The sequence below is a fragment of the Coprinopsis cinerea genome, assembly GCF_000182895.1.
Source record: "Coprinopsis cinerea okayama7#130 chromosome 3 map unlocalized cont3.3, whole genome shotgun sequence".
NCBI classification, from domain to species: Eukaryota; Fungi; Basidiomycota; class Agaricomycetes; order Agaricales; family Psathyrellaceae; genus Coprinopsis; species Coprinopsis cinerea.
The window spans coordinates 1,181,970-1,202,321 of record NW_003307542.1 but is presented as its reverse complement, the minus strand read 5'-3'; the positions used below and the strand labels follow the sequence as shown (position 1 = coordinate 1,202,321).

Here is a 20,352-nt window from a genome sequence, read left to right as displayed (position 1 = left end):
CAGGTTTTTCCCCCTAGTAGTAAATGGGAACCCCTATCCGACGCTGTCACATTCCCCCGGGACAAGCTGCCAAGGTATTGGTCGTGTATTATATACCCCTGCCAGTAACCTGCATAGTCGCAAATACAGAAGTTCCATCGGTCTGTGAAGGCCGGTGTTCAGGCTAAAGTTGAGACCGACCACCCGGGGGTAACCAGTCGCAATCGATTGGCTGCGCATCCCATCCACCGAGCAGAGCCTTCAAGACTAGCAACCCCTTTGACTGGACATGAATCCAATGTAATGCCATCGGTGGAACCTAAGAACCCATTCTAGATTCCATCCTCCTCTCTTCTTCATCAACTAGATTACACCTGGATCGTCGTACAGAGTCGTAGCATACCAATATCATGCAGGAGAGTCCAAGAGAACAAGGTCCATATCCACCAAAAATTGAAACCAAAAGATATATATTCGAAGCAATAAGGTATATCGTGTGCGTTCGCGTTTGAGTTCAGATTTAAGAACTCGATTATTCGAACGGATTCGTTTTCCCTGCCTGTGATAGCAGAATCAGTGGTCTCCTCCCCAGGGTAGGGCAAAAATACATCATCGAAACGATGTATGCACTCACTTGGTGGTCACCTCCACGATCAGGGCCTTCACCACACCCGCATAGCCATTCGTGCCACCATTTCGTGGGTTTGTCATTGACGTCGTCGGTGGATGTAGATTGTGGTGCTGCGGGAGATTGGGCTATTGGGGGTGGAGTCTTTGGCGGAGGGAGGCCCAGAGGTAATGCAGGAGGTGGTTGTCGAGAGGTGAAAGATGCAGGGCATGTAGGGGTTAAGGGTGCCAATGCTGATGTCTGGGCTAACGAAGGATCTTCCGATAGGCTAGCACTGGATGCAGATGGCGTAGGGTCCGCGAAAGGGGACCGGGCTTCTGTAGGTGGATTAAATGGATCATCTAAGCGTTCTATATCTGCTTCTGAGCGCGACGGGGACGGCGTTGGGCTGGCAGGGATAGAAGTTAAAGGCAGGACATCCGAGTTCAAGTCGCTATCTTGGGTAGGCAGGGGTGCATGTGTCCCGAGGCTGGCATTTGATATTGACCCGGACTTTCGATTTCGACCAGACAGCAGTAATGAAGCCCGTCTCGAAACATTGTCAACCAATGACGGTGACGAAGCGACAGACTGTCGTGCAGCCTTTCTCCGTTGAAGCTCTGCAGCCTCCCATTGTTTTAGTGTCTGTATGGCAAGTCAACATTCAACCCAAATCGCGACGAGAGCGGATTCGCACCTCTTCAACACGACGCGATTCTGCTTGCTCGTCGTTGGTGGGCGGATATGACGATGGAGAAAACCCAGGACTATCGATAAACTTGTCGCGGTCGGTATCTGTGAAGCCGTCCGCAAGGTCTTTCTCCTTTCCCTTGCTCCGCCTCCGCTCGATACCTGCTTCTTCGTGATCCCACGGTCGCGTTCGAGCAATATCTTCCTCCTCGGAAGGTGCTACAGCTATCGTCGCTGGTGCGGTCATTCGTGGCGGTTCAGTGTCAGGTCGAGGAACGGTCGAGAACGATGACGCTCAAAGAGGCTGCCAAGGTGTTTGTAGGAGACGAGTCCAAGCAACTCAAATTCGCACCGGCGAATATTAGTCATTATTTCTCGATCATAACCGTTGCACTGCTTCGAATGTACGGTACGATGGGAGGCAAGCACATAACTACGGATAGGTATCGAATAAAAATGTCTCTATAATATGTAAAGCGAAGTCAATGTCCGAAAGGTATCTACGAAATGCAAGCTTTAAAAGCGGTTATCTGCTTTCTTCGCGGGTTGGTTGAGATCTTCAAAGTCAGAGCTGTCATCTCCCACATAGTGCCGCAAGCCCGAGGATTTGGGTCCAGCATTCTGCATCATCGGTGCATGAGATTCGTCTGACAACTCCCGGCCATAGAGGGTACTGCGGGGGCTGCCTCCGTTGGGAAGAGAGAGGATGGATGCACGCGCTGCCTCGCGCATCTGCATAAGGTTTTGGTGGAATGCGTTTTGCTCGCGCCAGTATTGGAGTCGCTTCTCGCGTTCGATGTCGCGTTGTTTCCTGTGGGCGAGATACAAGCCGGTGAGGGTGCCACCCATGCCTGATAGTCTTCAGTTCCCGAACGGCGACAAGGTTAAAGTTGACACTCACCTCCGAGGATACCGATTGCGACCAGGACGTAGGCCCAGATGCCGAATTTATGAGGAGTTGCTGCCGGGACACCGCAGACTCCGGAGCTCAAGCAATTCATAGAGTCGCACCTGGCCAAACGTGGTGAGCCTCCGGGCGGTCAATGAAGACACGGCAAACGCACTCTTTATCAGCTTCACACTTGTCTCCTTCCAGTTTATTGGCCAGACATTTGCGAGTGGGTCCATCACAATAGAATCCTGTGCGGCAGTTACCTCTGGCACATGGAATGGGTCAGCGACGTCACTTGGGCCCCACGGCGAAACCCTCGTACCGGGAGACGATATTGATGAATTCGCCCTCGATTCCGTACGCGATGTACGGCGTATTTTCAAGCACGCAGTCATTGCCCTCCGTTTCGTTCGCCCACCTGTAAGTATACATCAGCGATACGCAACACAAATCTTGAAGGTGCGACATACATGCAGATGTTGTTGAGACAGATGGCGCCGTTGACATTCAGACCGCGACCAGTCTTGTCCGCGAGTTCGTCAGCATTGGGTGGTGGTTCACATTGGTCTAAGGGGAGAACATAAGATTTTATTGTCGCAGGTAGAAGAGTGAGACTTGCCGTCTCGGTTGAGTTGGCAGGGACTTCCAACAGGTAGCAAAGGCTGGCAATCGCTTCCTTCGTCCGGGCAAAAGTGACCTTCTGGACATTTGTCGGGGAAAGTCATCCCTGGTGTATAGCCAAATGGATATTCGTCCTTGCGACACCGTCTTGCTACGCAGACACCCTCCTCCTCTGAGCAGAAGCTAACGACATCACATTCGTCCCAGTACTGGTAGGTGCCGAGTTGAAGACGGTTCTCGCTGACGGAACAGGCCTCTCCTCTTGTGAGATTACCGGCATAAGACCGTTGAAATAGAGATAATAGAAGGAGCGTGGGGGTCAGATACTGCATCGAAAAAAAGGAAAGGAAAGGAGGTGAAGATGGCAGAAACAAAGTAACTGAGCCGCTACGCTATGGTGTCCATGCCAAGCCGATGCACGCAATACAAGCACAAACAACCAAGACAACTTTTCATTTCTCTTTCGCCTGATCTACATTCAATCCATCTACACGACACTCTCTCCATATACTAGTCGCTGCAAGAACAGCCCCAGGTCCGACTACAATGGTGCCCATGATATTCCATACGATGACCAGCGCCAACTCTTTCCTGGTCGTGGCAAACCAGCAGCTTCCCAGCATGAAAGTCCCGTAGCCGAACAGCAAATCCCACTTCAAGAACATATCCACCCCGTCGCGGATCGAAGTCGTTGGCGAAACTTGGCTGCTCAGCTCCCAAAGCCGAAGAGACTGCGCGTACTTGACATGCGTCACGGCCGAGACCACAAAGACGATTCCATAAACGCGTCCGATGATCCCCGTGCCGCTCCTTCTGACAACCGCTCCTTCTGGCGTTGAGAATACCCTGGAGAAGACGACGTCGCTGATCCAAGTGAGCAATGGAAACACTTGCCACGCTGCGGTTGCCCATGGATCATGCGAGAACATCATCGCCGCAAATGGGAGGACGCTCCCTGTAATGAAACTGGCAACAACGGCTTTGGCTTTGCTTCGCGGGAGTGCTTGCATGTCGAAGCTCTTGCTCGTATTGTGGTTGGAGTGGAGAATGAATCCTAACCAATACCACGGCGAGCCAACGCCTATTGTTATCAGCTGGTACAATCCCCACATCACCATCGCCGCGCGAACTGGGAAGCGGCTTCCCCTCCTTTTGCTCTCGACTAGGGGGATAAGAACCAGTGGCCCATGCGTTCCAAGGAAGTATTTGAGCACGGGCAGTGGCGACGGATCGAGCGCAGGCTGGAAGAAGGAAACGAGGGTGCAGAGTAGTTGGTCGATATGCAGGATGCCGGTGTAGCGAAGGCGAAATGGGGTAGCTTCTGGCGGTGAATCGCTCTTCAAGCACATTGGGTATAGGAGGTGCGCCAGCCGACTCTGCTTCATGTTTCCGAAGATAAGGAGAGGCGCGAGGATCCCAAGCACCCCGAACACGATGATGGTCAACGCTCGACCTGCATCATCAGTTAGTTTCCAATTGGGCAAAACCGACACGATTGCTTACCTCGACACGAAGAAGACATCCTGCGTTTGCTGCTGCTTCTGCTGGAAACTTGAAGCACGTACTCTTATACCTCTACTTCATCCTGTCTATACAAGCTGTCTGTCGATTGCGTTCCAGACGACACGTATGAATGTATTCGTTGACCGAAAAGAAGTCCAATTATCCTTGGAGGGATAACTAGACCATTGGTCGTTTAGAGCCATGCATCCCGTTTTCTGTCCTGCAACGTCTGAAGCGCGTTTGAAGTTGCAGAATTTTTGCATAGCCCCTGATGGACGCGGCTCTTGTCCGTGATCCACCAAAAGAACGCGCCTCGAGGCAAGCATTGGCAACAGGCAAGACATCGCCAACTGTGGCGCTTTTGCCTTTGACCTTGAACTCTAGCCTCGAACACTTGAACTTTGAAAGCTCCGCCAACCATGCTTGGAAGGATCCTCCGGGCGCTTTTCAACTTTGTCTGCGGGTCGGATTCTGCGCAAGCCCAGCAGAAGCCGCCTCAACAGCAATATCCCCCTTCGAAACCCCCGACTGTTCCTCAGCTTCCTGGGCACTACCCTACTCCTCACCAACAGTATCCACCACCTAGGCCCGAACATAAACCGACCAAACCATCCAAACCATATGGCAAATACGAGGTCCGCCCTAGTACAGCTTCTAATCTATCCCATTTAACCAATACGTGCATGTAGGACGACAACAAGATCAACCAGGCCAATGAATACTATAGAGATTTACGAGCCCGTGCAAACGAAGAAGGTGACAAGATGGCGCAATGCTTCCAGCAGGGACATGAAGCGTATGCCCGTGGAGACGGTGCTTTGGCCAAGGAGTTCTCGAACAAGGGAAAGGCACACCAGAAGAACATGGAGGCGTTGAATAAGCAAGCCAGCGACTGGATCTTTGAAGGTCCGTGGATAATATTTTCATAACAACTGAATTGAATGCTGATTTGGGATTGTAGCAAACAATAGGGTGGGTCTTATTGAGTGAACTACTCCAGTGGTCCTGATGAATGCGCCATGTTACAGGATAGCGGACCCGGCGAGATCGACTTACACGGTCTCTATGTCAAGGAAGCCATCTCCCGCACAGAAGAGGCTCTAGAAGCTGCCAAGCGCAGGGGTGACACGGAACTAAAGCTCATCGTCGGTGCGTTCTCTGTGAATATGCGGCCATTAAAAGCAAGAGTAACCATTCCTTTCCCCCTCAGGGAAAGGTCTTCATTCTTCCAATGGGGCCAAAATCAAGCCGGCCATCGAGAACTTGATGAAAAAGTGGGTTTGGGGCTCCATTAGATGACTAGAATCTGACATCAGAGCCATGCATAGGTACCAATTGGATGCAGAGCTGGACCCCAACAACGGTGGAGTTTTGGTGGTACGGTTGAATGAAACCCGGAGACGTTCCCGCATGGGGGCTGACGAGATCACACGGAGGATCGAAAGAGGAGACGAAGGATGCACAATTATGTGATATACCGTGGCATACAAGAGATTGTCAGTACAAGGTACGAAATGAAGTGAGCAATATAAGAAAGATTCTCTCAAGTTGGGTGGACATATCGAACGTTCGAGAAGAATGGAGATACAAAGAAAAAATGCTGTTGCATACAGGAGACTATGACTCGATTATAATCCGGTTTCAAATCTCGAGACCGACGAGGACGAACGCAGGATCCACCTTGAAGGGAGGTTTGGTTACGACGGTTCCTCCGACATACATCAAGGAGTGGAGGAGGCTGCTAAGATTGGGGGATGAGCGTTCGAGGGAAATGACAAGAGCGTTGCAGGCAAGACTTTCGTCAGCCAGATCGAGTAAGGCGACGATGCTGGTCGGAAAGATTAGACTGAAATTACAGGTGGCCGATTATAAGCGAAACGCACCTTTCACGGAGGTTGACAGCGGCCGCGCGCTTGCCATCAACGTATAGGGTCTTGGGTTGGCCTGGGAGCTCCAGGACGACACCTTCAAACTCTGCCCCAAGGTTCGGGGCGGAAATTGAGACTCGCTTAGCGTACGGCAAAGCCTTGAGGCCATGCTGAGGGAACAAAGTCATCAAAAAGTCCAAAGCGTCGTGCTCGTTGATAGAGCTGTTGCTGGAGGCACTGCTGCAGTCACTGCCTACATCGGGGGTGAGGGGAGGGGTGGCGATTTGGGTATCAATCCTGCGAGGGATGGGTCGTGGTCCAGACTGAATGGGAATCGAGCTGCTTCTGACAACGGGCGAGTTTGTGGGAGACTTTGAAAATGAAGAAATGGACGTCGGCGAAGATGAAAAAGGTGCATAGTTGGGGGAATTTGGCGCCGAACTGCCTCTCACACAGTTCGACGACCCTCGGTCTGGAGGGCATTTTGCTTTGGGGGTGTCAAAAACGCCACTGTAAGAAAATGTTAGCCAATAGCTGAGCACGAGGCCATCGATAATACGCACCCCAGGCCCTCCCGAGAACGTAGTAGAGTAGTAGTACATATCGTCCATGCCCTGAAGATGGCAAACCGCTAGCACATCCGACCCGTTGTCAAAGGAAACAGCCCCATCCCCAACGGCTTGACGACCGTTGCTGAAAATCGGGCAGTCAGTACTCGTCGTCGATTGCAGAGAGATTGCAAAAAAGTGAGACATACGTGGGGCAAAGACTAGATGTGGGATTTAGAAAATTCGACATTGTGGACAGCGACATATGTTGCCAACTTGCTAACAGGTTCTTTGTGATAATAACGTTGAAGGTGATATACCTAAAAAGCGGATCCGAAGAATGCGTACGGGTGCCTCGAGTGTGGTGAGAAGCAGACCTTGCCGCCGCTTCATAGTGGCAGTACAGGAGCATCTCGTGCTGACTCAGCACAACGGTAATCTCCGCTCTCCCAAAGGGGAAACACGGTCAATTGACCGGAGCCTGGATGCCCCTGCAGTGCCGTGACTGGCATTCTCGTCGAACAAGGTCGACCAGGAAGGAGCACGTGTAGAGGATAGATCTGCGCACGCCACCAGTCCTGTGCAACACGCGTTCAACTGGAAAGGAAGAGGTATCTGCGCGCATTTTGCCTCCGGCCGATGCCGCAGCGTCCCCCGTAACCCAAAAGCCTCTCCCACGCTTTTGATGGACTGATCGTCGAAAAACAACCCCCAAAAACCACCACCACCAACCAGCGTCGACGACAGCGAACTCGACATCCTGTGAGTACCGAATCTATGCTGCGAGGCCGTAGGGATCGTCCAGCTTCGCTTCTGAGCATCCCCGTTCAAGGATTGCGCCAGACATGCGTTGGATGACCCAGGCCGAGTTTGGATGACACTGACCGTCGATTCGTTAGATATCGAAAAAAATGGCTGACTCTGCACGAGGACGTGGTGGATTTGGACGTGGCCGTGGCGAGCGGGGACGTGGCCGTCGTGGCCCTCGTAGGGGTGGCCGCAGGGACGAGGAGAAGGACTGGTGATTATCGCTCAGTTATCGTCGGCAAACCGTCTATTCATTTATCGCGATCTGCCAGGGTCCCCGTTACCAAGCTCGGTCGTCTCGTCAAGGATGGCAAGATCAAGTCTATGGAGGAGATCTACCTCTTCTCTCTCCCCGTCAAGGAGTACCAGATTATCGATTTCTTCCTCCCCAAGCTCAAGGATGAAGTTATGAAGATCATGCCCGTCCAGAAGCAGACTCGTGCCGGTCAACGTACCCGTTTCAAGGCTTTCGTCGCTATCGGTGATTTCGACGGCCATGTCGGTCTCGGTGTCAAGTGCGCAAAGGAAGTTGCAACTGCCATTCGTGGCGCTATCATCCTCGCCAAGCTCTCCGTCATCCCCGTCCGAAGAGGTTACTGGGGTGCTGCTCTCGGTCAACCCCACACCGTCCCCTCAAAAGTCAGCGGCAAGGTCGGATCCGTCATGTGCCGACTTATTCCTGCTCCTCGTGGAACTGGTATCGTCGCTGCCCCCGCTTCCAAGCGACTGCTCCAGTTGGCCGGTATTGAGGACTCTTACACCCAATCCAAGGGTTCTACCGCCACCATGGGTAACTTCTTGAAGGCTACCTTCGCAGCCGTAAGTCCCGTTGTATTTATCTTATCTGGCTTTAATTAACCGTTTTTCTTTAGCTCACCAAAACTTACGCCTTCCTCACTCCTGATCTCTGGCGCGAGATCCCCGTATCCAAATTCCCCTACGACGAGCACAGCGCGCACCTTCAACTGGCTGCCAAGAAGGTGTACTAAGTTTCTAGTATTTTGTAGTTTTCCGCATTTTGTATTTCTGTCGCGCACATAACGCATTCGCTCATCGATCACTCTGGCTCAGATGAAACGGGACTTGAGGCATGTCATGATCACACTCTTTGGTTCCCTCCACCAGGTCACCTCTCAACATGAGCAACAGCGACCACTGGAGCGCCAGGGCGCCAACAACGACGAGGCCATTCTCGCTGTTGTCCAGTAAATCTCTGAATAATTTGCAACGCGAACCCGCCCAGTCAGTGGCAGCACAAAAGTCGGCACGTCGCGCCCAGCGCATCCTACCTGGCCCTGGAGGCCTCATAACCATGTCGACTGGGATGCTGGACAGGGGCTCATTAAGGTCCGCCGTTTCCTAGACATCGCCTAATTTCGATTCCAACTCGCTTAGCAGCCAAGGGGCAATCGCCTCTTCCAATGATCAAGACACGGAAACTCCTATGGTGTCTTTCCAAGACGCGGCGACAAGCTTCATCGAGTCGAACAGCATGCGGCACCGTTCTATCAATCCCCGTAAATCCCGACGACTGGCGACCGATTTTGGCCTCGACGCTGGGCGAGGTGCCCCTCCAGAACCGCCTTTACTCTGGCAACCGCTTCGCCGACCGCGTTTGGCGAGCTCACCCCCACTATATCTAGTCCCCATTCACTCCGTTGAGTTTATCGGACGCATATACCGCGTCATCATCGTTCTTCAACCAGGGAGCACTCTGCATACGACGCAAGGCGGGGCTCAGCGAGGGAGGCTGAGGGAATTCAGAGGCAAACCCAACGAGACCCTGGAAGGAGGACGTATCCACGACCTCATTGGCCTCGTTTATACGACATCGGCGTTGTCTAGTGTTGGCCGAGAGTATCAGCTCCTCGTGGACAAGGCGAGCGCAATGGACATGGCTTTTCCCTACCGTGCCTCGGACGACATCCAGACTCTCCAAAGCGACGACACAAGCTCGTATGGATCCCTGGCGTTATCTCAGCGAGCTAGGCTGCGTACCCGAGGACTGGATTTCGAAATGGTTGGAGAAGCTTTGATTGAACTCGACATGAACTCGCCTCGGGCCCGCCCTGAAGTTCAGGAGCATATGGATAGCCGCGCTTCGTGGGCCCATCGTAGTAACCGCAAGACCTGGACGACTGACGATTTGTTGCAATGGTCTGTCTCGCATAGAATGCAGGCTCGTGAGTCGATGGATATCTCAGAAATTTCCGTGTCCTCCGCGCGGCAGGATCGTCGACCCGCCAAATCCCATGTGGACAATCGGCGATATACCCTGTGTGCTAGTAGGCCAAAGGAGGCGACGATAGAAAAACCTCCAAAGGTTATTCGGAAGGTGGCCAGTATGCACGACCGAACGAAACAAACGGACAAGTCCACCCAGCGCCCCATACAGAAGATCAAATCATTACGGTTGTTTCCTTCCAGCTCAAGGCGAGATCTCAACCGCAACGGAGAAACCAAGCATCGTAACTGGCTATTCTCGCGAACATCTCACCGTCAAAACACTTCGAGCGCGGACTATGGGAAGACGGTTGTCAGGCCCCCACCAAATCGTACTCCCTACCCTTCTTATTCTGCTCAGGAGATTCCTTCGATAACGAGGTCCCGAACAACATACAGCAAGAGATCTGGGGCCCAGCAGCGCGACTCTGTCTGGCTTACAGGGCTTGGTTTTTCTTTCACCGAAACTAGATCACAAAAGGACGGCAATGCTAGCCTTGACGACCCTATTTCCTTTGTTGCACAACATCACGGCACTCATTTGACGGCTGCGAAATCCCATGGAAATCTTCCTGACACCCTTGACACCTCTGAATCCTTTATCTGTATCACTCCCGACAAAGCCAAGGGCGACAAGCCAGCGGAGAGGAAAACGAAGGTCCAGAAGCTGATTGCCAGGGTGAGCAACGGGTTCCTTGGATGGGGAAGGCAGTTGACCAGCCGCCGACATCAATCTCCTGGAACGAACAGGCACTCACCGCAATAAAACCCTCACTCCCATCGGTGTTTGATGTTGATCGCGATAGGTTGTTTCGATTGTTTCTGATGATACCTGTATAATTGACTCTTGTCGACAAACACAGATGTTAGCAATTAGGTTATTGTTTGGAGCAGTACGTTATAGTTTGCAGAGAACAGGGAAGTTGAGGGGTTGAAGAACATGCAGTGTAAATGTATAGTACAATCGGAATGAAGATAGCGTGTACACGACGAATAGGAATGAGGAAGGTTTGAGGATAACAATGGATGCAGGTATGTAACTACAATGGATATGGATGGCGTGTCCGTGGTATTCGTCGTGAAGGGTCGTTAGCAATGGTATAAGGTAACACAAGGGGAATCTGGTGGGCTCAAAGAAGCGAAAAGCGGAGCTACTACCGTTTTAAAATCAATGTTTGGTTAGTTGGAGCTGTCCTTTAAACTGGGTTAACCCGGTCATCGTCCCGTCCGTCCAGCAGATCAATTGGCGATGTGAAGTTGATCAGCTACAAGCAAAACGCCGGGTTAGTTCGCGCGCTCCGAGTAGGCCATAGGCGGTGGTTCACGTACGTATGGATGTAACTGTGACCTTCTCCTCGAGTTTGTCCTCCGCAACGGTTCTTGAGAGGGTGGATGAACGATCCCAACCCTCGTGATCTTCCCGCCTCGGTTGTAAATGAATGGGCCATCCGAGTACCGTCTCATCGACCGAAGTGAAGACGAAGGCCTCCGGTCATCAGGATGCTGGCGGTCCCAGATGGTGTCGTCAGATGTTGCCCCGCTATGTCTGCTATGACCAGGCTGGGAGACGGAGTGCTGGATAGGGTGTGCCTGCATCGTTTGGGAGGTCATTGCTATACTCTCCGCATCAGAGTCGTAAGCAATGGAGAGATCCCCCGTGTCCCCAGAATCCCGCCGTCGCCGGGGAGGACGGGATGTTCGATCGAAATGCTGAGGTTCTTGAGGAAAACGGAACGAATGCATCCGGATAGCTGAGGCTGGGCTTGTCGGGGATTCCAGTGCAGAGATGGGACGAGCCATACCAATTTCATGGTCGTAGTGATCATAGTAGTAGTAGTCCGGTGGAGCAGATGATGAAATTGTTGGTGGTTTTGCTGAAGATTGCGGAGATATTACTTTGGCTCGGTACCCGGACTCTTGAGCGATAGACCGGGGAAAGAAAATCTGTAAACAGTATTGAGAGGTTACTCAACTAGATGTAAGGCAGTGTGACTTACAAGAAGTGTGATTCCAGATGAGATGAAGCATCCGATCCCGCCGACCATAAGCAAGAAATCTGAGAGGGTGACGAGAGTTTAGAGACAATACCGCACTTGGATGTTGTAACGTACCCAAAGAAAAACTGGAAAGGGAGGCCATTAGCACTGGGTAAACGTTAAGAAGGCCGGAAAGCGAACTCACGCATTGCCCACAATGGGGTAAGGACCACTGATGGAATCGGCGGCAATGAGGAGTGGCAGAGTAAAGAAAAATCGGAAAACAACTCGGATGCACTACGAAAGGGATGAGTTGGTCCAGAACCCGGGTCGGTGAAAAGGACTGGGGTACCCACATTAAGTTGGTAAAAAGTGGTTAGGCGAACAACGACGTCAGGATCGGCACCTTCTGCCTTGACGTGCTCGAGAAATCTGGGGAAGCGAAACAGGACATAAAGAAAGCAAATAGTGGTTGATGTTCCCGCACTCGAACCAGCTAAGAAAATCCAAGCAAGACCCTATACGACTTCGTGAGCGTGACATGAGAGCAATCAATGAGAAGACTGACCGTGTTGAGCTGATGTCGGGTTATAATGGTTGTGACTGGCATTCCCAGGACAGCGATAATACTCCCTAGACGCGTCCGTTAGGCCGATTGTTTGGAGATTAGAAAAATACCGTCCCGTACCGATATACCAGGTGCGAAACTCCCAACTATGGAACCAATCTCGCTTCCCAGGTCCTTGGTGGAGAAGGAATAGCCAAAATGCAAGTTCTGAGTGGGGTCACGGTTGGGTTCGTGAGAGATCCTTTGGGCTGAAATTGAACAAATAGTACCTTCCAGATGGGTAACACTGGAGTGGCAAATTCAGTGACATCGACGTGACAGGATGGCAAGACAACGCACAGTTCTAGCGACCAAGCAACGCTCAGAGTGAAAAAGAGGGGCAGCAGATAGCGCTTGTTTTCTGGACTCCACTCAGTGAAGGGACGGGGTACGACTGTGGTACAAGGGCTGGGTTACTCCAGAATGGAAGCAGAGTGAACGACAGCTTACTTCGCCCGTCCGGTGCCAAGATGAATCCTGTAATACAGCGCCCAGTAAGTCTTTGGGAATCCCACTGAGCTCGAGTGGCGCACCTTCCTGAAATTTTATGGCGGTCATGGCCACACTAAAGCAGACTAACAGTGGAAGGGTTCCCAGATACGAATAACTGGCAGAATTGGAGGTGAGCTGGACGCCGAGTGACTGTAGACATCGGTAGAGCGTACGTCATGACCCTTTTGAAAGCGCCTGGCTGCCTCCCGGAATCCCATCTTAAACAGTTGAATCGATCGTAGAGCCATAGATGAGTGATTAGGAAGCCGAGAAACTTGGGGAAGCGTTAATGTTTCTTAGCGGTGGGGTAGGCCAGGGGCAGGGGACCTACGATGCATGACAAGATGGCCCAAAGCAAGTAGGCGGTTGGAGATCCAGTGCTCATAAAAAGCAACGCTAGCTGTCGGGGAGAAGATATGGAAAAGCCAGTTTCGAACCGTGAGCAAAGGAAAGGAGGCCAACAGCAAAGGTAGAGATGCAATAATATATTCAAGGTACTTGTTCTTGCATTACCTGGCTGATGGTGAGAAGTCCCACCTTCTCACGTGTCCGAACTTACCTTTCTCGGCACCTCCGATCTGGAATAACCTCTGATCGATCAATACAATTCCGCGAACCCATCAATCAAGCCAAGCGAATGCAAATTCGTTCTCATCCACGAAATGATCGTTGTGCCCCAGTGAACGTTCGACGGACGTCGATTGCGCGTCGCCAGAGGGATCGTTACCTGGTCAAAGACGCCCGACATGAACACCAATACAATAGAATAGGCGAATGTTCGTGTTAACCAAATCGATGCAACAACAACTGTATTCGTGCAAGGTCCAGTGCCAGGCTCAGACCCCGGATCTTGCAGGCTTGAAGCTGTGATGAAAACTCAGAGGATGCTCGCATTGGAAAAGAGGTGCCAACCAGCCAGTCATTCCGAAAGAAACGCAACAGCACCGGCCCAGCATTTTAACCCCAGTCCTCGGAGGGAAAGCGCCGGAAATGGCACCATTACGCTCTGGTTGCCCTCAACGCTTTTCCCAACCTTCGGACATCGGCAGCTGCGTCAACTTCCACTCGTCTCTGGAAACTCGTCGGTCGCGTGTGGGTCTCGCTAGGGACGACGAAATAGACACACGAGGTGATCATAATGAATGGATCTACAAGGGCGTGAGTGAATCGTTCGCCTGTACGCATTAGACGGGACGAACCGAATATAAGCGCCCAACAGCCATCAATCCTCCTCATCTTCGTCTTCCTCGTCTTCAACTTCATTTCCATCGTCTTCACTATCATTCCCGAAAAATTCGTCGTCCTCAATGTCGTCTCCAGGTTTGCTGGACTGTACACCAGATTTCGTGACCGGGTTTGAGCTTTTCTTTGAAGGGAACTGTGTGGATGCTTGGGGTCTTCCTGGACCAGAGCCAAGCTGCGTTTCGGGTTCTGATGGCAGTTCCTTCTTCTCCATAGAGTCTCGTATCCATTGACGAATTTCTTCTCGTTCTCTGTTCGTCTTCTCGGCATCGGTCTTGGACGCCTCGGTGACCTCGCCTTTCCTGACTTCGGGCGGGAAAAGAGATATGTATTTCTTGGTTTTGGGGTAATGCTGATCGAACTGGTCAGTACCATCGCCATTTGTTTCAGGCAGACGCGTACCAAGATATAGTTCAAATTCACGCGTTCCTCTAGTAGTTGAGCCTCCAATTGCTCTTTTTCCGACCCATCCGCAGAGTCTAGGCGTCTCTTGACTTGGTTCAGTTTCCGCGTCACCTTTTGCCGTTCTGCGGTGTGTTAGAATGCTACTCAGCAATACACGGGTGAATACTCACCAAAGAATTTCACTTTATGATACCGGATGGCCAGTGCCCTCTCCTTGTGCGCCTGTTCGACCTGTTGCAACTCTGCCTCAAGGGCTTTCAGTCTTCTCTCTGCCTCCACACGCTTGTCTGCAGCCAAATTTTCCTTTAAGACGAAATTCAGATGATGAACTATCCACAGTGTGCAGATATGCAGACCTTGGCTAATAACCTTCGGACCTGCCTCAGCGAAGACTTTATCTTCTGTTTGCCTGGCAGGGCTGACGCCTTCGGCTGGTGATTCGGTTTTTTCTTGTGAGATTTGTTCGACTTTGATGACGATGCTTCAGCATTCTTGTGTTTGTCTTTCGTTCGTATTGGAGCCATGGTGTAGAAATCGAGGAATAGGTTGTGGTTGAAGCCGAATGTGTAACACTTGTCATTTGTTTGTTCTGATTGGTCGCTGATCAAAAATCAAGTCCGCCAAGCAAGCCGATCACATTTCTTCACTCTCATCTTATCGCCTCGAATACCAAAAAGTATGAGGAACCTCTCTCTGATCGCTTCGGATTTCACCTCCTTCAACTATGCAAACGCAAACTGGACAGCGACCGCCTTGGATCTCGACGAAAACGTTCTTTATGCGGCGTCAGAGCGCAAGAACTTGGACGGAGAGGTGGAGGTAGAACTCTGGCGGGTAGCCTCCCAGAAACCACCGACCAATACTGAAGTTCAAGTGTGCATCATACCTTCGTGGCTGCCAGCAGGATATTGGTTTAATATTATCGTTTTCCTCAGGAATCACCAATCATGACTGCAACGTTCACGACGACTGCTTCTTCAGCGTTTCCGAAGGCATCACAAATAGTTTCACTTCGAGTAGTGGCCGAGACGCGACAGGTGGTGGTAGTTATGGGTGGTGGGGATATTGTAATAATATCCATTGACGAAGATGGATCACCCGTATGTGCTTTTTGAATAATGCGGTATTCTGTCTTGACGCATTAGACGAAGACCGAGGTCGAGGGTACTTTCGAAACCGGAATCTCTGCGGCATCTTGGAGCCCAGATGACTCTCTTCTGGCTATCGTGACCGGTGCGTACCAATATATTGTATTTGACTACCCCTAAAATTGTCAACAGGCGACAAAAAGCTCATTCTTATGACCTCATCCTTTGACGTACTGTCTGAGGGACCTCTGCACCCAAAGGAATTCGGAGAGGGTTAGTCAATCCTAGTCCCATATATAATATCGCTAACTCTTCCGTGCAGACGCGCCAATCAACGTCGGTTGGGGTTCCAAGCAAACGCAGTTCCACGGATCTCTGGGAAAGAGTGCTGCTCAAGCGCCTAAAATCCTCAAGATAGGCTCTTCTCCAGATGACGACCACGCACCTCGGATAAGCTGGCGAGGAGATGGAACATACTTTGTGGTCTCTTCTCTCGCTGAAATGGACGAACTTGGGTTCCAACGACGCACGCTACGAGTCTACGATCGCAACGGGACCTTGCAGTCCACTTCGGAGCCAGTTCCCGGCCTCGAGCATGGATTGTCCTGGAGGCCGTCTGGTAACTTGATTGCGGGTACTCAGCGTTTCGGTTTCGAAGGTGGAGGTGCTGGAAAACAAGAACGACACGACGTAGTATTTTTCGAACGCAATGGCCTGAGGCACGGCGAGTTCACGCTGAATCCCGATTGCTTTGCCCCGAAGGCAGGGACCAGTTCCACTCCTGAGCTACAATGGGGATACAGCGTACGGGAACTCTCGTGGAACTCTGATTCCAGCATATTGGCTGTGTGGGTGGAGACGCCAATCGGCCATGTTGGTACGTCTACCACTTCGGAGACACTGGTCCCGGCCTGACCATCCCTCCCCAGTGCAACTTTGGACCACAGGAAACTATCACTGGTACGCTTCTTTTACTCGGGCGCATTGACATTACTGACGATTTCTCAGGTATCTCAAGCATGAGATTCTTGCACCCCCTCCGTCAGAGGGTGTCCCTGGGACATTCACTTCACTCCAATGGCATCCCGAGTCAGCATTCCACCTAATCCTGACCACCCCAGGTGCGTCCGTGCTTCTGCCTTCCGGTCCACTTCTAACCAAACGATGCAGTTGCTATCATTCAAAGATACTACGACCTCGAGACGTTCATCTCTCCGTCAAAGCCACCCACCGATTCCGGCCTTGTAGCAGTCCAGGATGGAGCTCAAATCCTGCTAACGCCATTCCGGACGCAAAACGTCCCACCACCTATGTCATCCTACCAGTTACCCGTCAACCTTTCCACTCCTTTTAACAAATCAAGTTTCAAGGTTAAAACGCCTGTCTACACTTCCTTCTCTCAGGATGGCGACGCGATGTCCATGCTTTGGGAAGATGGGTATCTTCAGCTGTGGTCGCTGAATACCCGACTTGGTCCCGGACCAGGGAAGGTTATGGACCCCAAGATGTTGTGGGAAGGAACGGTCCCAGTCACTGAAGAATCCCGGTGGAGGCAGGTATCGCTCCAATGCAGCAACCAAGAGTCGGGTTCATGGACCATTGGCGTTGTCGGAGACCATCTTTCAGGGCAAGATGACGCATTCGTGGGCTTGCAACTAGAAAATGGCAAAGTCGCAAAATCGGATCTCGTGACCTTACCATCGCGCAACTGCAGGATCATTGCGACCGGAGCGAAACTCTTTTTCGAGACACCTACGGGAAAGGTTGTCAAAGGTGCGTCATTGGCCATCCCGTGCGTGAACTTTGCACTGACATTAACTCCAGTCGACGACAATGGCAATGCTGTCGACGTCGCATCCTTCCCAGAGTTCTGTTCGAACACCCAAGTCGTCATGACAGAGTCGAGGGAGGAATCTGGATCTGGTTCACCTCAAACAATCTTCCTCGGCCTCGGAAAGACAGGAAAACTCTATATCACCTCGTCCCCGGACTCCTCTAAGATAGTGGCCTCGAATGTCAACTCGTACACAATCGCGTCTGGTTTCCTCGCTTTCACCACGACAGCTCACGAGTCCAAGTACGCACCTCTTGATGAACTGTCTTTACTCCTCGAACAAGAGGAAGGAGGAGAAGGAGCGAAATCCATTGCAGACAACTGGGTAGTTCGCAAATTGGAACGTGGTTCTCGAATTGTTGCTGCAGTTCCAAGTTCGATGGCGCTGGTGCTCCAGATGCCGCGAGGAAACTTGGAAACGATTAATCCCAGACCTCTGGTGATGCAGGTGGTCAAGGAAGATTTGGACGCGTACGTGTGTGATTTATGCGCATTTATGAGATGCTGACGACAACCCCAAAATAGCACCAATTATCGAAAGGCCTTCATGGCTTGCAGGAAACACAGGATCGACCTCAATGAACTCGTAGACCACAATCAAGAAACATTCCTGCAAGGGGTGCCTCTTTTCGTCGAGCAGATACACGAGATCGACCACCTCAATCTCTTCTTGACGATGGTTGGGTAAGTTCCTTGTGGGATCGAGTTCCTTCATGGCACTGAAGCACAATGACAGCCGTGGGTCTAGCTCGCCAGAGACTGTGGCCAGAATTTGTGACGCAGTCAGAGGAGAGCTAGAGAAGCGCGACCTCAAGAAGTACATCAATACCATCTTGACTGCTCATGTCGTGAAGACACCTCCCGATTACGAGTCCGCGCTTGCAGAGCTTCATCGCCTCAAAGGTACGAGGCATCCTTCTTTAACCCGTTTATTGTACTAACGAGCCACACAGAGACCGATTCCACCGTCGTCGAAGAAGCGGTGAAGTACGTGATCTTCCTCGTAGACGCCGAGAAACTGTTCGATATTGCACTCGGGATGTACGACTTCTCACTTGTGTTGATGATCGCACAGCATGCCCAGAAGGTACGCCAAAGGAATCACCTAGTAACTCCATCATTTCGTCTCACCTTGACTAGGACCCTCGGGAATATTTGCCATTCCTTCGAGAGCTTCGTTCACTAGACAAATACTATCAACGCTTCCGCATCGACGACCACTTGAAGCGCTATGAAAGCGCTTTGAGGAACCTGAGCAAAGCTGGGCCCGAACGATTCGAAGAGGCCTTGCAGTACACCGAGCGACATAATCTCTATGAGCCCGCTTTGAAGATCTGGAAGGGTACCGAGCGATACAACGTGCGTTTGTCAGATATTCTTGTTCGTCGTCATCTTACCTTTTAGCAGGCCGTCCTGGAACTCTACGGTGACTGGCTCTATGAACGCAAGGAACTCCCTCAAGCCGCATCAGCATTTTTAGAGGCCGGAAAACCTCTCAAGGCCATGGTTGCTTTCGAAAGGAATTTACAATGGCAAGAGCTGTTCGACTTGGCTTTGCTCAACAACACTTCCGAGGAAGACATTGTCACCATGGCCTACCGAGTGGCAGGTAAGTGATGATTTTTTTTTTTGGTTAGTATCGTCTCACCCATTAATTTTCCCTTGCAGAGGATTTGTCCTCCAAGAAGCGGTATTCTGAAGCCGGCAGAGTGCTGCTCGACTACGCCAAAGATGTTAAAGAAGCTGTTGTCGCGTTCAGTCAAGGAAACGAGTTTTCTGAGGCTCGGAGGATTGCAAGTGTCTCCCGTTTCCCCTTGGGTGACTCCTCTGACGCCATTTGTAGTCGAATTATCACAAGCGAACCGAACTACTCGAAGAAGTTATCCACCCCGCTGCTTTGGAAAGTCGAGCGCAGATTTCCGAAGACCTAGGAGAGATGAGGGAGCAGCTTCGCAAGCAGCGCAATCGAATCAAGGAGCTCAGAATTCGCAAGATTGAAGAACCCGGTAAGTCAACGTTCGTATTTTTGTTTCTGGGCGTTTAACCTGACGTGACCCGGGATAGACGCATTCTATGGCACAGAGGATGTGGCCCTGCAGAACATCGACGTGATGACAGATGTCTCGATGGCCCCGACTACTTTCACTCGGTACACACAAGCGCCATCGACCTCGTCGAGAAGGTCCAAGTAAGTGTTTGAAGCTTTCTGGCCGTGGTGTGATAGCTTATTTACCCTATCTAGACAAACTTCGCGGTCGAAAAGAAAGGCTGAGCGTAAGGTTAGCTCCGGAAGGAAGGGAACCGTGGACGAGGAGGAGTATATCCTCAAGTCACTCACGAAGCTTACGGCCAGGTTTGCTTCAAGTCGAGGTGCGTTTCCCATCTTTGCGTCTTTACGGGCATCTCTGATGGCGTATGTTCTCAGACGACGCGCGTCGACTGCTTCCCCATCTCTTCCAATTCTCGGAAGAGCACAGGAGCGAAGGGTTGGATCTGCAACTTGACGTCAGCAGCTTTGAAAAGGAGCTTACAGAGGCGATTGACGAGGTGTGGACTAAAACCGAAGAGGATGGAAGTACCCCTGCTGCCGATACGTGGGCGTCCAGGATGGCCGAGGTGGAGAGAAATAGGCAATTTAACCCCATCGACCGAGTGTCCAAGCCAGAATTGGGAGGAAGGAACGACAAATGGCAGATTGATCTTTACGAGATATAGAGGGAAAACGGGAGGTTGGATTCCAGTTGTAGGTGTCGTCCGCGATCTTCCATTTGGCTCGAGTCATCTTAAATGAATTGGCTTTAGCTTGATGCTAACGCTGGGTTCGTGTTGGTGGATTGGAATGTGAATGTCTGTAGCTCGCACACATTCCGCCCCGGATCGCTTGTGCATGAATCTGGTGATCCTAGTCCTGTTTTTGAATGTAGAAGCACTGCCCTGCCTGTATGATAGAGCTGGATATGACTTGTTCGG

At 51.4% G+C, this 20,352-nt stretch overlaps 10 protein-coding genes across 10 annotated transcripts; 4 read left to right on the top strand and 6 right to left on the bottom strand.

The window, feature by feature from the left end:
- Positions 1-511: 511 nt before the first annotated feature.
- On the bottom strand, positions 512-1,581 carry CC1G_09307 (hypothetical protein; the record flags this gene model as incomplete). Its single annotated transcript, XM_001830095.2, has 3 exons — positions 1,284-1,581; positions 614-1,231; positions 512-538 (listed from the first exon to the last, which is right to left on the bottom strand). The coding sequence occupies exons 1-3, from the start codon at positions 1,521-1,523 to the stop codon at positions 512-514; spliced, it is 885 nt and encodes a 294-aa protein (XP_001830147.1). The 5' UTR covers positions 1,524-1,581.
- A 211-nt stretch (positions 1,582-1,792) lies between these two features.
- Positions 1,793-3,144, bottom strand: CC1G_14143 (hypothetical protein; the record flags this gene model as incomplete). The annotated part of the gene is made up of 6 exons (XM_002911564.1): positions 2,788-3,144; positions 2,639-2,735; positions 2,491-2,586; positions 2,341-2,433; positions 2,178-2,287; positions 1,793-2,127 (listed from the first exon to the last, which is right to left on the bottom strand). The coding sequence occupies exons 1-6, from the start codon at positions 3,119-3,121 to the stop codon at positions 1,793-1,795; spliced, it is 1,065 nt and encodes a 354-aa protein (XP_002911610.1). The 5' UTR covers positions 3,122-3,144.
- A 97-nt stretch (positions 3,145-3,241) lies between these two features.
- CC1G_14142 (hypothetical protein) lies at positions 3,242-4,311 on the bottom strand (the record flags this gene model as incomplete). Its single annotated transcript, XM_002911563.1, has 2 exons — positions 3,242-4,242; positions 4,293-4,311. 2 exons carry the CDS (start codon positions 4,309-4,311, stop codon positions 3,242-3,244), a joined length of 1,020 nt encoding a protein of 339 aa, XP_002911609.1.
- Positions 4,312-4,711: 400 nt separating this feature from the next.
- CC1G_09305 (cytoplasmic protein) lies at positions 4,712-5,765 on the top strand (the record flags this gene model as incomplete). Its single annotated transcript, XM_001830093.1, has 6 exons — positions 4,712-4,927; positions 4,982-5,198; positions 5,254-5,264; positions 5,321-5,441; positions 5,503-5,566; positions 5,621-5,765. The coding sequence occupies 6 exons, from the start codon at positions 4,712-4,714 to the stop codon at positions 5,763-5,765; spliced, it is 774 nt and encodes a 257-aa protein (XP_001830145.1).
- A 168-nt stretch (positions 5,766-5,933) lies between these two features.
- On the bottom strand, positions 5,934-6,958 carry CC1G_09304 (hypothetical protein; the record flags this gene model as incomplete). Its single annotated transcript, XM_001830092.2, has 4 exons — positions 5,934-6,120; positions 6,176-6,531; positions 6,724-6,853; positions 6,918-6,958. The coding sequence occupies 4 exons, from the start codon at positions 6,956-6,958 to the stop codon at positions 5,934-5,936; spliced, it is 714 nt and encodes a 237-aa protein (XP_001830144.2).
- A 464-nt stretch (positions 6,959-7,422) lies between these two features.
- CC1G_09303 (40S ribosomal protein S2) lies at positions 7,423-8,584 on the top strand. The gene is made up of 4 exons (XM_001830091.2): positions 7,423-7,470; positions 7,608-7,729; positions 7,788-8,334; positions 8,388-8,584. The coding sequence occupies exons 2-4, from the start codon at positions 7,620-7,622 to the stop codon at positions 8,502-8,504; spliced, it is 774 nt and encodes a 257-aa protein (XP_001830143.1). The 5' UTR covers positions 7,423-7,470; positions 7,608-7,619; the 3' UTR covers positions 8,505-8,584.
- A 375-nt stretch (positions 8,585-8,959) lies between these two features.
- Positions 8,960-10,504, top strand: CC1G_04575 (hypothetical protein; the record flags this gene model as incomplete). Its single annotated transcript, XM_001830090.2, has 1 exon — positions 8,960-10,504. One exon carries the CDS (start codon positions 8,960-8,962, stop codon positions 10,502-10,504), a length of 1,545 nt encoding a protein of 514 aa, XP_001830142.2.
- A 430-nt stretch (positions 10,505-10,934) lies between these two features.
- Positions 10,935-12,879, bottom strand: CC1G_04574 (hypothetical protein; the record flags this gene model as incomplete). The annotated part of the gene is made up of 12 exons (XM_001830089.2): positions 10,935-11,003; positions 11,068-11,682; positions 11,736-11,794; positions 11,850-11,860; positions 11,920-12,011; positions 12,071-12,232; positions 12,283-12,347; positions 12,403-12,489; positions 12,552-12,568; positions 12,622-12,715; positions 12,772-12,798; positions 12,855-12,879. 12 exons carry the CDS (start codon positions 12,877-12,879, stop codon positions 10,935-10,937), a joined length of 1,323 nt encoding a protein of 440 aa, XP_001830141.2.
- A 1,156-nt stretch (positions 12,880-14,035) lies between these two features.
- On the bottom strand, positions 14,036-14,984 carry CC1G_04573 (hypothetical protein; the record flags this gene model as incomplete). The annotated part of the gene is made up of 4 exons (XM_001830088.1): positions 14,036-14,407; positions 14,458-14,582; positions 14,631-14,763; positions 14,817-14,984. 4 exons carry the CDS (start codon positions 14,982-14,984, stop codon positions 14,036-14,038), a joined length of 798 nt encoding a protein of 265 aa, XP_001830140.1.
- Positions 14,985-15,138: 154 nt separating this feature from the next.
- On the top strand, positions 15,139-20,097 carry CC1G_04572 (pol II transcription elongation factor; the record flags this gene model as incomplete). The annotated part of the gene is made up of 19 exons (XM_001830087.2): positions 15,139-15,333; positions 15,396-15,560; positions 15,606-15,693; positions 15,741-15,821; positions 15,871-16,425; positions 16,478-16,508; positions 16,557-16,669; positions 16,719-17,321; positions 17,373-17,853; positions 17,908-18,066; positions 18,119-18,285; positions 18,336-18,469; positions 18,523-18,741; positions 18,790-18,991; positions 19,051-19,181; positions 19,226-19,388; positions 19,447-19,570; positions 19,625-19,752; positions 19,808-20,097. The coding sequence occupies 19 exons, from the start codon at positions 15,139-15,141 to the stop codon at positions 20,095-20,097; spliced, it is 4,029 nt and encodes a 1,342-aa protein (XP_001830139.2).
- Between the last annotated feature and the right edge of the window lie 255 nt (positions 20,098-20,352).

Bases quoted from the DNA above. Each gene is read 5' to 3' on its own strand.
- CC1G_09303 (XM_001830091.2), top strand. From the start codon at position 7,620: ATGGCTGACTCTGCACGAGGACGTGGTGGATTTGGACGTGGCCGTGGC. The intron at 7,730-7,787 runs GTGATTATCGCT...GCGATCTGCCAG, and splicing joins AGGGACGAGGAGAAGGACTG to GGTCCCCGTTACCAAGCTCG. The intron at 8,335-8,387 runs GTAAGTCCCGTT...GTTTTTCTTTAG, and splicing joins TGAAGGCTACCTTCGCAGCC to CTCACCAAAACTTACGCCTT.